The 14,150-nt window shown below is 39.1% G+C and overlaps 1 protein-coding gene across 1 annotated transcript in view; it reads left to right on the forward strand.

Annotated features, from left to right (window-relative positions):
- Window positions 1-237: 237 nt before the first annotated feature.
- LOC308696862 (uncharacterized protein) overlaps window positions 238-14,150 on the forward strand; it is a 28,003-nt gene continuing 14,090 nt past the window's right edge. Inside the window, exons 1-2 of the mRNA XM_081375777.1 lie at window positions 238-380; window positions 9,371-9,593. Coding sequence (XP_081231903.1) covers window positions 9,434-9,593 — 160 coding nt within the window. The 5' untranslated portion in view covers window positions 238-380; window positions 9,371-9,433. The remainder of the gene's footprint in view (window positions 381-9,370; window positions 9,594-14,150) is intronic.

Genomic DNA, 14,150 nt, shown 5'->3' on the forward strand with positions numbered 1-14,150 from the left:
GATTGTGTTAGACTATGTGGTGCAGTCTAACATGTGTTCATGCTTCATTAAACGCATTTTTAAACATTTATAATTTACCTTTATTCTGCACCTCTGTGTTCCACTTCCTTCTCCAAAACCGATCTGATGATTTCCTGGTTATAAGAAGCCTCTCCCTCAGAAATACACGACGGGCTCTGATTGGTCAGCTTGGTCCAGTCTGTGTTGTGATTCGCTAACCGCCGGAAACGACACGCCATTACCATAACAGTTGCTCCAGTGTAGCTAGTATAAACACAGGCGTCAATATTATATTGCCTTATCAATTTCAGCCCGAATCAGATTTAGAGAATCGAGGAGAACTTGTGCACCAACGGCTGTTACAGGACGTTTCAGACAGGGTATGTTTTTTTTTGTTAGATGTCTCATACTTTTTATACGCTGTTATTTGAAAATGCTACTGCTAATGTTAATGTTTATGTTAAAACACGCAAAAAGTTCATACAATCGTTCTAACTCATAATATTACAATCCTCGAAGGGATTATTTGATCAGCACTCACACACGCACACATATACACACTCTCTCTCTCTCTCTCTCTCTCTCTCTCTCTCTCTCTCTCTCTCTCTCTCTCTCTCTCTCTCTCACACACACAAACACACACACAGAATATCGTCAGAATATGAGCACATTACGAGACTAACCATGGTTTACCACAGTAAAACAAATGTTTACACAGAACCATGTTTAATTTAACGTTCCTGTAGTTGCCATATGTTATGTAGTATTTTATGCCGTAGACATAACCTCTAACCTCTAAAGTAAAGTATTTGTATTAGCCTATGCATTTGACAGTAATATATTATTTAGCCACAGCCACAAATCTAACACTAAACTGAAAATGGTATTTTAGTTTTGCAATATAACATAAGAAACAGTGCAACAAATAGGCTAAATATAGGAATATAAAACATATGAATAATATTTGGAAAAAAAAAATCTTTAAAACTTACTTAATTTCCAGAAACTATTTTGTTAAATAAAATGCATTTCCGTTTTTAAATATGAAAGTGCAGCAGAAACTTATACTCAATCTAAGTAGTCCTTTAAAAACACTAAGTGCAGCCATAGTGTAGAGAAATAAGAGACTTGAGTAATAGAGAACGTCTCGGTTACGTATGTAACCCTCGTTCCCTGAGTAGGGAACGGAGACGTTACGTCGGATGACGACGAATGGGGTTTCGCTTAGAAATCCTATCATCTTCGAGTATTAAAACACGAGCCAATGGCAAAGAAATGCCATGGGTCTGCGGAATTTGCATAGCGTACCTCCGCCCCACCCTGGGGGTATATAAGGAAGTCGCTGGCAACATGCAGATATGTCTTCGCTGAGGAGCCGAGACTGAACTCAGGCGTTCCAGCGGTACAGCGGAAGTGGCAGGGAGACGTAACGTCTCCGTTCCCTACTCAGGGAACGAGGGTTACATACGTAACCGAGACGTTCCCTTTCGTTGTCACTCCGAGTTACGTCGGATGACGACGAATGGGGTTCCCGTATAATCACGCCACCTCTCGACTGTCTACCAGTGCCCTGCGTAAGTCTGAGCTCCCTGTCGTGAAACTAACACGGACGAAGGAGTCCTACTTAACACAGGAATACCAAGGTACACTGGGAAGCATATCCAGTGGAAATATGCAATCATGCCCAACCCGAAGGGGGGGACTTGGAATACACATATGACCCCGAAGGGCTGCATACGGAGTAACACTGGGGTGTCCAGCCGCAGGTGGAATATTTCAACCCCAGGGGTGGCAAGGTGGCTTGCCAAGGGAAAGACACATGCTCAAAGAGGCTTACAGTGGAATACACATGTGGGGGTCGCCCGAAGGGAACCATGCACATGGTGGCACCTAGCCAAGCGCGAAAGCTGCCCGTGGCATAACTCTGGCGTTGACGTCATCAGTGCTGGAGGAGACTCAGGGCTTATGAGGCTCACCTGAGGAAATATCGCACGTATCCCGTCCGTGGAGAGGAATGGCGAGCAAGCGAAGACACCTGAGCAGAATCTAGTACCGGCTAGTTGAAGCGAGTACATGAGAAGAAACTGGCTCTACTCGGAGATTGTAAAATCTCGCAAATGTGTTAGGTGTCGCCCAGCCTGCAGCTCTGCAGATGTCTGTTAGCGAGGCGCCATGCGCTAGAGCCCAAGAGGCTGCCACACTCCGAGTGGAGTGGGCCGTCACACCAAGGGGGCACGGTCGACCTTGCTGCTGGTAAGCCAAAGCAATGGCGTCCACTATCCAGTGAGACAACCTTTGTTTGGAGAGAGCCTTTCCCTTCAGCTTCCCACCATGACAGACAAAGAGCTGGTCTGAGGTCCTGAAACACTGCGTTCTGTCTACGTAAGCACGAAGGGCGCGTACTGGACAGAGCAGTGCCAAGGCTGGGTCTGCCTCCTCCAAGGGCAGCGCTTGCAGGTTCACTACCTGATCTCGAAAGGGTGTGGTAGGAACCTTGGGCACATATCCAAGCCGGGGTCTCAGGATCACGTGAGAGTTAGCCGGCCCGAATTCCAGGCACGCTTCGTCAACCGAAAATGCCTGCAGGTCCCCTACCCTCTTGATGGAGGCCAATGCAACCAGGAGCGCTGTCTTCATTGACAGGAACTTAAGCTCCACTGATTGCAAAGGCTCAAATGGAGCACTCTGCAGGGCAGTCAGAACCACTGAGAGGTCCCAAGAGGGTACGAGGGGAGGGCGAGGAGGATTTAGTCTCCTCGCTCCCCTCAGGAACCTGATGATCAGGTCATGCTTCCCCAGAGACTTACCTTCAACTGCATCGTGATGTGCGGCAATGGCGGCAACATACACTTTCAGGGTGGAGGGAGACAGCCTTCGCTCCAACCCTTCTTGCAGGAAGGAAAGCACGACACTGATCGGGCATTTCGTGGGTTCTTGCTGTTTAGAAGAACACCAGTTGACGAAGAGGTTCCACTTCAACGCATAGGCATGTCTCGTGGACGATGCTCTAGCGGAAGTGATGGTAGCCACCACCGCTGGTGGTAGGGTACTCAAACCTGCCTCGTCCCGTCCAGAAGCCACACGTGGAGGTTCCAAAGACCGGGACGAGGGTGCCAAAGGGTGCCCCGTCCCTGAGAAAGGAGGTCCTTCCTCAGAGGAATTGGTCAGGGAGGTGCTGTCGCAAGGAGTATGAGTTCTGAGAACCAGGTGTGGCTGGGCCAGTATGGGGCAACCAATATAACCTGCTCCTTGTCCTCCCTGATCTTGCGCAGGGTCCGCGCAAGAAGGCTCACTGGGGGAAACGCATACTTGCGTAGGATTTCTAAGCGAAACCCCATTCGTCGTCATCCGACGTAACTCGGAGTGACAACGAAAGGGAACACAAATAAACCTCAACTGAACAATTAAAGGGTTAGTTCACCCAAAAATGAAAATTATGTCAGTAATTACTCACCCTTGTGTTGTTCCAACCCCGTAAGACACAAATTAAGATATTTTTGATGAAATCTGAGAACTGTCTCACTCCTCCATAGGCTTCTCTGTAATTGAAACTTGCCCGCCCAGAAAAGTTAGTAAAGATAAAGTTTAAAATAGTCGAAGTGACTACAGTGGCTCAACCATAAGTTTATCAAGCGATGAGAATAGTTTTTGTGCATAAAAAAACAAAACAAAAATAATGACTTTCTTCAATTCATGATGTTCTTCTGAGTGAGTTCACGTGGTGTAACAGCGCAGCGCTTCTGGGTTGTGCGTCAGAATGTAGGCTCACTATTGGCTGACGCTGGTCATGTGGGTGATGCTTGTGACGTACAACACAGAAGCGCTGCTTATTTATTTTTATTTTTTTGTGTACAAAAAGTATTCTCGTCGCTTGATAAATCATGATGATAATCAGTTTCTGCACATAAAAACTGTAACGTGTTAGTGATCTTATTACAATGTAGTTATCATAAAATCAAACTAGGGATGTTAACGATTAATCAACGATCGATTAATTGTCGATAATACATGTAATCGATAAAACTTATCGATCATCGATTAAGCAGGTTCATGCGCGTGCTGCTCAACCGCAAAACATGTATAGCGAGCACGCCGGAGTTATGTTTGGGACCATTTTACACTTTCATCATGACTATAAGTTGATGTGTGCATTCGCAGCCTTTTGTGCAAATAAGTTGTAATGTTGTGTTTATTTTGTGTAGGCGTAACGTATTTATATCTGATTTATCTCATATATATTTGGTTAAGAATTAATGTAGTAAAGCTTACGGTGATCCTCTTCAGTTTCAGCGCACGCAGCTCAAAAGGCAATGTATGACTAATAATGACTAGGTATTGGACTGTCATATTACATAACATTATAAAGAGAACAATATTGTAATAAAATATTGTGAATTATTTGGGTTTAGTTGCCATAGTCGCGTTGCTCCAGAAATAGCGTGTCCACAACATGAGTCATTCTGAATGGCACGTAACTTAGTTCAAGTTCACTTGTGCATTCGCTCCATTTTGTGCATATCATTTGTAATATTATGGTTATTTTGTATCTGATTAATCTCATATAGGATGCGTTTCTTTGAGTTAAATAACACGCTAGCAAAGTGCTCCAGTTTAACGGTATTCATTCAGCGCGCAGCTCAAACAGCAATGCACGGTTAATAATAACTATGAGTTGGACTGTCATAATACATAACATGAGAACACTGTTTTATTAAATCGTTGTGAATTCATTGTGCTACAAACTCCCTCTTACGCTTCCCACAGCCCGGTCAATTCTTGGATCCTTCATAGCATTCTCTGCAGAAAAACAATTGTCAGAAAAACATTGTCAAGCCAAAAGCATATGAAGTCTACAAGTAAAAATAGTAAAAGGCCCAAATGTGTTAATTTAAAATACTTTTGTTGTTTAACTATAAGTACATTGACAATTTTTTGTTTGCTTATTGCAAAACCTTTAAACAGGAATAAATCTTTGGTATTTTAACACGATTATATTTGTTAATCTTACAGGGTTAGTTCACCCAAAAATGAAAATTCTGTCAGTAATTACTCACCCTAACATTGTTCCAACCGCGTAAGACCTTCGTTCATCTTGGGAACACAAATTAAGATATTTTTGATTAAATCTGAGAGCTGGATCACTCCTCCATAGGCTTCTAAGACATTATAACTTGCTGGCCAAGAAAATGTATTAAAGACATTGTGAATATAGTCCAAGTGACTACAGTGGCTCAATCTTAAGTTTATAAAGCGAAGAGAATACTTTTTATGCGAAGCCTATGGAGGAGTGATCCAGCTCTCAGATTTAATCAAAAATATCTTAATTTGTGTTTCGAAGATGAACGAAGGTCGTACGGAGTTGGAACAACATGAGGGTGAGTAATTACTGACAGAATTTTCATTTTTGGGTGAACTAACCCTTTAACCCTCTGATGGTCTTTATTTATGTCTACACTCGAGTTTTTTGGGGTCTCTAGAGACCCCAGACAATAACATTTAACATTTTTTTTTTTTTACAAATGTAATTTTATTCTGTTTGTTAATGTTTTTACTCAACATTTGTGCAGTTTTTGGAGAATTTATGATATTTTTTAAATTTCTATAAATAAATAAATAAATAAATATTTAAATAGCCTTTTTACAAAAAAACAGCATTTGATGTAAAATTCACTTTATAAAAGACCCAGATTTCTAACTTTCATTCATGGGGATAACATGGATAATTTTAAATGGTTTAATGTAACATTTTTGCCCATTTTTTGGAAAATGCAGTTAAAAAAAAAAATAATAAAAAAAAAAATTTAACCACTAGATGGCTATAGAGCATGCTATTTGCTATTAGACTACCTGAAAGATATCTTTTCACAAGTTGGATTCAGTTGGATTCATATATTATAAAATCACAATTATAACAAAAATAAAATATTTTTGTCAAAGTTTAGCATTTTTTTGTACCAAAAAAACCCCAGTTTTTCAATAATGTTACATTATGATTAGAATCAAACCTGAACAAAATGTTACAAAGAGAAATGTTGGAGTCTTAAGATTTTATCATTTATTTCAATCATTTATTTTTAATCTAATTCTAGATTCTAGACACTGTGTGTGTGTGTGTGTGTGTGTGTGTGTGTGTGTGTGTGTGTGTGTGTGTGTGTGTGTGTGTGTGTGTGTGTGTGTGTGGACATTTTTAATGTGTCAGTGTCACCAATTTATTTTTGTGGTGGTACTGCATTTTGGATGATTTTATTTTACAAATGATAAGAGAACAGTTTTTATAGTCTCAAAAATGTATTCCTCTATATGTGTGTGTGTGTACACGTGTGTTGTGAGCAATATAATTTAGCATTGTGGATGTTTTTTGCATTGGTGGAAGTGTTCCACTTTATTTGTGCCATTTCTGTCGATGTGTTCTGCGTTGTTTCTGATTTTGATGATGAATTTTGTCTATTTTGATTGCGGGGTCTCCAGAGACCCCGAAGACCACGAGTGTCACAATTTTTATTGTCACGCTAACATAAAAACAGATATCATTCCAATTTTTTTTTTTTTTTTTGTAGATCTAGAAAGTGTTGAGAGCCGTAGAAGGTTTCATACCATTTGGACAAAGGGAACATTTTTGGGGTCCCAAAAGACCCCGTAAACCATCAGAGGAATGCATGCATTATGAAAACATGACCTAAGAACGAAAATACTAGGCTAAATTATGAACACTTATCCAGATTTATTACTTATCATTAGCTCATGATACCTAGGCTAATGCATTTTAATGCTAACAAATAGAACATTATTGTAATGTGACAATTTTTTTTTTAATGTTTACAAATTATGTAGGCCTACACCTACATGAGACTATTTATCAGTAAACACTGCTTTTTTTCTAAATTCTGCTGGGTGCACATACGTTCACATATAGTATTGTACAACCAGCCAAATATCGCTGGCTTAATCTTAAACTTTTAAATCTCTGTGATTGCACTGTATTTGGCAGAATATGCTGAATATACTGTATGACGCTAGGTGTCGTATCTTTAAATTGGCTTAATGAAACGTGATCGCCTCTGTTATTTCCGTGTGTCTTTGCGAGCAAGGCGAATATGGTATTACGTTGAGCAATGCCCCCGTTATTGTTGTCTGTGTTGTGGAAGGCTGGGGATTTTTTATGGTTGCAGCTTTTTGTGCCTTAAACCTTTGAAATTCTTGATATTGTACTTTATGGTGGCTTCTAAGGTGGTTGAGGAAGTTTGTTGTGTTACCTTGCGACATCTGTATGGCACAGGAGCACAGTTTGCATAGGACTCGTAGTCGTACCTGATCAACATCACTTTCACTGAACCCAAAATACTTTCTAACAATGGAGTATGACCCCCTTTTGGGAACTAACGAACGCACTTCTTCACCTTCATCTTGTTGTTCTGTCATTATGTTTATTTCAGCTGAATGACTATAAGCTTATCGCTTGACGCCAACTTCTTCTACGCCATGAGAGCGCACTTGAAATCTAAACACCGTCACGTGAGACATGTGACGCAGTTGATCATCTATACACTCTCAAGTTTAACCCTTAAGGAAAACGAACACTGCAAACCTACAATGTTTGTTTTGTGCGATATCGTGACGATTATGGTTAATTAATCGTGGGAGACAGATATCAGGGCTCGCAAAATTTCAAAATCGCTGGTAGACCTTCGGGCAGGCACTCAGATTTTGGTAGCCAGAAATGAATTTTACTAGCCCATATACAAGCCCAAGACTACAATTTTTAATGTAGAATATTGGTTAGGAGTCAAAACAATGAATCAAAAACTTTTTCAAAACACAGATATCAACAAATATGCATCTGGTTCTAACTGAACTGATATGTGTGACCAGTGTGGAACATGAATCAGTCTGTGTCTGTGGCTCAGCCCCCAATGAGGGTATGATTAAAAATAATAATAATAATAATAATAAGTAACTCTTTAGTTTAGGATCTAATACTCACTATAAACTTGTTTCATTAACATGCAGATGTCAGGGTTTTTTCATCACTGAGGTCCCGAATGTGAGATATGCTAGTTAGGGGGGTTCGGGGGCACCCCCGAGAAAATTTGTCTGATCTACATATGTGCATTTTTAAGATGGCCAAAAAAAAAAATGGATAACAATTGCTTTAAAAACATGTAAGTAGGCAGCTGATTATTTTTCTCTCCTCATCAGCATCACACTCCTATTCTCTGTTTTTCTCTTGCTCTGTCTCTTCCCCTCCTAAAGCTGAGCTTTGACTGATATAGGCTTTTCATTTTTGTCTGTCGGTGAAGAAAGTAAACAAAGGGTCAACTGATAGGTTGATTTATGAATCATTTTCTCAGATGCATTAATTTACTGAAAGCTACTAGGAAAGCTAGGTAGCCTATAACTAAGTTTATTAAATTCATTCACAATATGTACACATTCATTATTGATCTTATTCCTAATACAGGGCCGTAGACAGGGCTTTATAATCAAAGAGGTTCTACATTTAAGGTTATTAGGGGGTTCAACTTTTTTTATTTCTCTAAATATGTCCATTTCAAGACGTTTGAAGGCCAAAAAAGGATAAGAAAGAGCCTCTTCCCCACCTAAAGCTGAACTTTTTTTAATTTACTGAAGGCTACAAATTGTAGATTAATTCTTAACATGCACACATTCATTATTAATCTTGTGCCTAACATGAAAACGGCTTTGTTAATGCTAATGTCCCCTCACAATGACAGTAAACTAATTATTAGTCACATTACATAGGCCTATTTTCAGTTCAAAATGGCAAAATTCGACAAAAGTATATTCATTTGCCTGATTATTTTTGTCATTCGTTTCACATTTATGACCTAAAAAAGCTGTCAAATATGAAATGTTTAGTTTAGCCACTTACGTCTTATCTCGCACTTGACCGTAAACAGAAGCGTTGAGGCGCTCTGCTCAAATTCGCGCTCAGCAGCTTCTTGTGAACATAAAGCCCGCCTACTTTGATTTGATTGGTCATCTCAAATATTCTGACATTGATGAGCACCGCAGACCAATGAGACTCAGATGAACACACACACACACACACCCTGTCCTCTCTGTTTCTGACGTGCGCTCTGCTCGGCACCGCTGCTGATTATAATCTGATTATAACAAGACTGAAGCGAACACTATTTCAGATAGCCCATCGGGCAGTGCATTTTGGTAGCCCGACTGGAAAACACAATAGTCCCGGGACGTCGGGCAGGCGGTTTTGCGAACCCTGGATATCGTTATCGTGATTAAACTACGATTAATCGTGCAGGCCTAAGAGATACAGACATAAATGCTTAGATGTGTCATTTAGTATTAAAACAAACTCAGTAACTGATCACTTTGATTTTTGCAGATCAGCTCCTCCCACAGCAATAACATCATCAGTGAAGCTCCTCCCACTGCAATTCTCCAATAAATGCTGGAATATTCCCATCAGCTACAAGTGAAGACGAGTACAATGCATCAGGAAGAGATGATATCTGTAAAGACTGAGTTTATTAAAGAGGACAGTGAGAACGTGAGTGATCCAGAACCCTGCAGAATGAAACACACTGAAGATCCTGAAGAACAAAGAGGTTGGTGTTTATTCTTCATTCATTCATGATGCTGAAGAACATTCATGTTAGAAACATTCAAGCACTTCATCACATTTAGATAAACAGTTCAACTATGAAATAGAAGATTATCTCTAATTATACGTTTATCTCTGTAAAGCTGCTTTGAAACAATCTACATTGTTAAAAGTCAGTAAAGGGAGGTTTGATAAACTTGTATTGATTGTCAACATCAGGTCCAACTAAATATTTTAGCCGTTCTATTATAAATGTAATAACTGGCTCACATTTTTTTGCAACCATGTTACCAAACATTTTTAAATCCCCAGTGTTAATCCTTTAAGACCGACGCTCCCGTTTGCGTGTCTCTGTTTAAGAGCCGATAGAAACTGAAACCAAATGGCTAGCTCAATAATTATTTTTGCATACAAAACCAGAGATGTTCAGATCAAGCCCCCAAACATGCTCCTGTTGCCTTGTTTTCACCCTCTAATGAGTCTGCACAAATTGCGTAATATACATTTACAAAAAAAAAACCACCAAAATGCATTGCACGTCTTTGCACACATGTTCTATAGATCTGCGATTGATAGTTACATCTTCCGATGGCTCATTGACGTAATCACGTTCTGTGCACTATGACCCCAGGGTTTGTCGCATGTTCTGACATCACAAGCTGCGACATTTGACTCCAATTTGCTGTATGTTTCTCTACTGTGTTTTACTTTCCTTATTGTGTTTTTATCATTGCTTCATTTTATAATTTCTTACTCTTTTACACATATGCACATGTACAAATGCAAGCACATTCACACACATACGCGCACGTAAAGTTATGCCTAGGGTTTTTTTTTTTCTCCCTTTTTTTTGTTTGACTCCACAACGCAGTTTATAAAAATAAACTGTATCTTACAAACTAATTTATGTAAACAGTTCTAATCAATTGTGTGTAGTTTTAAAGTGTTTTATGCAGGTTTTTTACATAGACAAGTTTGAGGTTGACATTTACGATATTTCTTGTATTTAATAAAATATGTAGGAAAAAAAAACGATTTATTTTTTTTTGTTTGTTAATTGCACTGTTGAGCTAGGCTATTTATCTAGTTACTATTGATTTATTACATAGACTTCAAATTGGGGGTGTACAGCACAGCATATAAAAATATGAAGATATACTCTGGCGGAATTGTTCTATGGCAGTTCATAAAGGGTTAAATCAACACTTTGAGCAAATATGGTGCCACTCTACAGAGTGTTAAAGTAACACTGAAGCAGTGTTAAAGTTAATTAGATAATTAAGTGATTAATTAACTGATGATTGAACATTAGTGATGAACACCTGCTGTTAACAAGCGGAATCACTGAAGGAAAGAGAAACACAAAAACTACAACTGACTTCCAGCCAGAGCCTTAGGGGCTGTTAACACGACACCGTTTTCAACTAAAAACGTAAAACTGTTTGAGTGTTTTGGCTGTTCGCTTACATGACATTGCCGTTTTGGTGGCCTGAAAATGCAAACTTTTAAAAACAGGTTTCAAAGGTCAAGTTTTTGAAAACGGTCTCAGTGTAAACAACAAAAACATGTAAACAAAAAAGTGTATCTCTGAATACTATGACGTCATACACAAGCAGATTAGGTGTTCTGTCTATAGTGTTTCATGGCCATCTAGTGGCCTGGAAGCACAATACAGGGTTTTTAGTAGTTTTTGGAGATCTGTGTAAATGGGGATCATTTTGACAATGGTGCCGTCTGTACGCAGAAGAACTTCTCTGTTTTAAGCATATCCTTGTCGTGTAAGCATACCCTTAGATAAAATACTAAAAGAATAAGGAGGATATTCTTTTTGGCAGGAGAATAATTATCTTAAGATTTTTTAAAAGGTTGTACTGTCATTTCGGTGGAAAAACAGATCAGTTGACTGTAATATTAATCCTACTACAGTTAATTAATTCTGAAAGCTGATCTAAATATATAGGCTATACACATTACACACAATTATAACTTGTCATAATTAATTATATACATTTCCCTTTTTGAGCTAATTTGCTGGCATTGTGTGCAGGGCCGGCGCGTCCATATAGGCGAACTAGGCAATTGCCTAGTGCGGCACTTTTGTAAGGGCGGCAAAATGTGTGCCAATCGGGAATGAACAATTCACAAAACAGGCTATATGATTTGCTGTGCCGCCCCCTGCTCTCACATTTTACTGTCTCTCTTGTTCGATCTCGTTCATCAAAATGAACGAATCTTTATTTGAGTCATTTCGTTAATTTAAGTAGCTTTAAATGTTACACTTTTAACAGCCAAATTCCCCGATCACATCCACCTATACGCATATAGAATATATTTGCTTCCTCTTGGCCTACTAAAGTGTTCCTGCAACGGGAGTGTTCTCTGGCTAGAGCGCAGAACAGCGGAGTTTGTATGGACAGAAGTGCATGCCTGAGCTTGTGTTTTGGGTTAAGCTGTGTTGCTTTGACATTGTGGAAAATATAACAATAGAAACAAAATGTATTAGCCTTTTTACCCCTTATTATCAATCTAAATTAATCTCGTTTTTAATTGAACTTAATTTCGTTTTTCTTTATTTAAATTTAGTTTTTCTTTATTTAAATTTCGTTTTACTTTATTTAAATTTCGTTTTTTCTTTATTTAAATTTTACATTTGTTTTTTTCTTTATTTAAATTTTTTCTTTATTTAAATTTCGTTTTTTCTTTACTGAAATTTTAAATTTCGTTTTTTCTTTATTTAAATTTTGTTTTTCTTAATTTAAATCTACTTTACTGTGTCAGTAATTTGTTAGTCAGAAAAATACCTTAAAGTATTGCTTAATTTAACAGACCTGTGTGTGTGCGTTTTATATCACTAGTGCAGCGTGCGTTAAGTATATAAGCCCTGCCCGCGTGAGGTGCGCCGCTTCCAGCTCGCGTTGTTCTGTAGTTTACTAAAGGTTTATTAATTCTGAACGTGTCGCGTCTCGCGTGTCCATCTATATTGCACCACCAAATGTGACACTGCACTCCCTTGTTAAGTCGATTGGATGAACGGTTCTCGAAATAATCAAAATGCAAACGGACATACAGACACATAGAGATTCCTGCCTTTATTAGAGAGAAGTATATGTTCAGCACCCTCTCGAAGCTTTGAATATTCCATGTTCATTACTACCGAAGCTTCGAAGCTCAAAAAATGGTATTCGGACCAGCCCTAGGGGCGGCACAAATGTTTTTCGCCTAGAGCGGCAGAAGTGCACGCGCCGGCCCCGATTGTGTGTGCCTCACACACACACACACACCACTCGAACCTTCCATAAAATAATCATTCATAAAGTTCAGAAAGGTTGAATCACGGGCTTCATTGCACAGGATATGCGCTGTGAGAAACACACTTTGCTTGATTATGTGCTTGCAGTGTGTATTCTCCCCCTTCGACTTTTTTTAGCTTATTCACCGTATCCCCCAGAGTTAGATAAGTGGATACATACCTTTTTCATCTCTTGGTATCATCACCTTGGTTTGATACCAAATAAAAACCCTCTGACAATTCCTAAAAGTCAGCCATGATCACGATTCACGTTCGCTACTAGCTAGTAGCTAGTTATTCATGTTGGTTTTGTTTACGGAGCGGAGCTTCTTGGGTGCTGCGCTAATCACTCCGCCCAAGTAGCAGTGCTTCGCCTTCAGAGAAAATAGTTCCCAGTATTTAAACGTTTAAAAAATGGCTGTCTTATGTGACCTTGTAATTGGTACACACTGTGACAAATCACAACATGTAAATAGGAAAATGTTGGCGTTATTTTGTCACTTATTGGGATTAGTATGCTAGCTGTAGCCATTTACATCAAGTCTTTGTGCTAAGCTAGGCTAACGGTGGGTGCGTCAAACAGACTTACAGAACGCACGGAGATGAAAAAGGTATGTATGGACTAGGGATGTCAACGATTAACCGACGATCGATTAATTGTCGATAATACATTTAATCGATACAACTTATCGATCATCGATTAAGCAGGTCTTCATGCGCGTGCGCGCTGCTCAACCGCGAAACATGTAAAGCGAGCGCACCGGAGTTATGTTTGGGACCATTTTACACCTTCATCATGACTATAAGTTTGCGTGTGCATTCGCAGCCTTTTGTTTTGTGCAAATGTAAGTTGTAATACTGTTTATTTTGTGTATGCCTATCTATATCTGATTTATCTCACATTGGATGCATTTGGTTAAGAATTAACTCTGTAGTAAAGCGTCAGCTTCAGCGCGCGCAGCTCAAACGGCAGTGCACGACTAATTTTGAATATTGGGACTGTAATATTACATAACATTATAAAGAGAACAATAAAACATTGTGAATTATTTGGGTTTAGTTGCCGTGTCGCGTTGCTCCAGGAAGAGCGCGTCCACAACATGAGTAGTTCTGAATGAATGGCATGTAACTTAGTTCAAGTTCACTTGTGCATGAATTTGCGTCATTTTGTGCAGACATAATTTTTAATATTATGTTTATTTTGAATATATCTGATTAATCTCATATAGGATGCGTTTCTTTTAGATAAATAATGTGCTAGCAAAGTGCTCC

The sequence above is a fragment of the Scardinius erythrophthalmus genome (genome assembly GCF_964197995.2).
Source record: "Scardinius erythrophthalmus genome assembly, chromosome: 1".
Taxonomy (NCBI): domain Eukaryota; kingdom Metazoa; phylum Chordata; class Actinopteri; order Cypriniformes; family Leuciscidae; genus Scardinius; species Scardinius erythrophthalmus.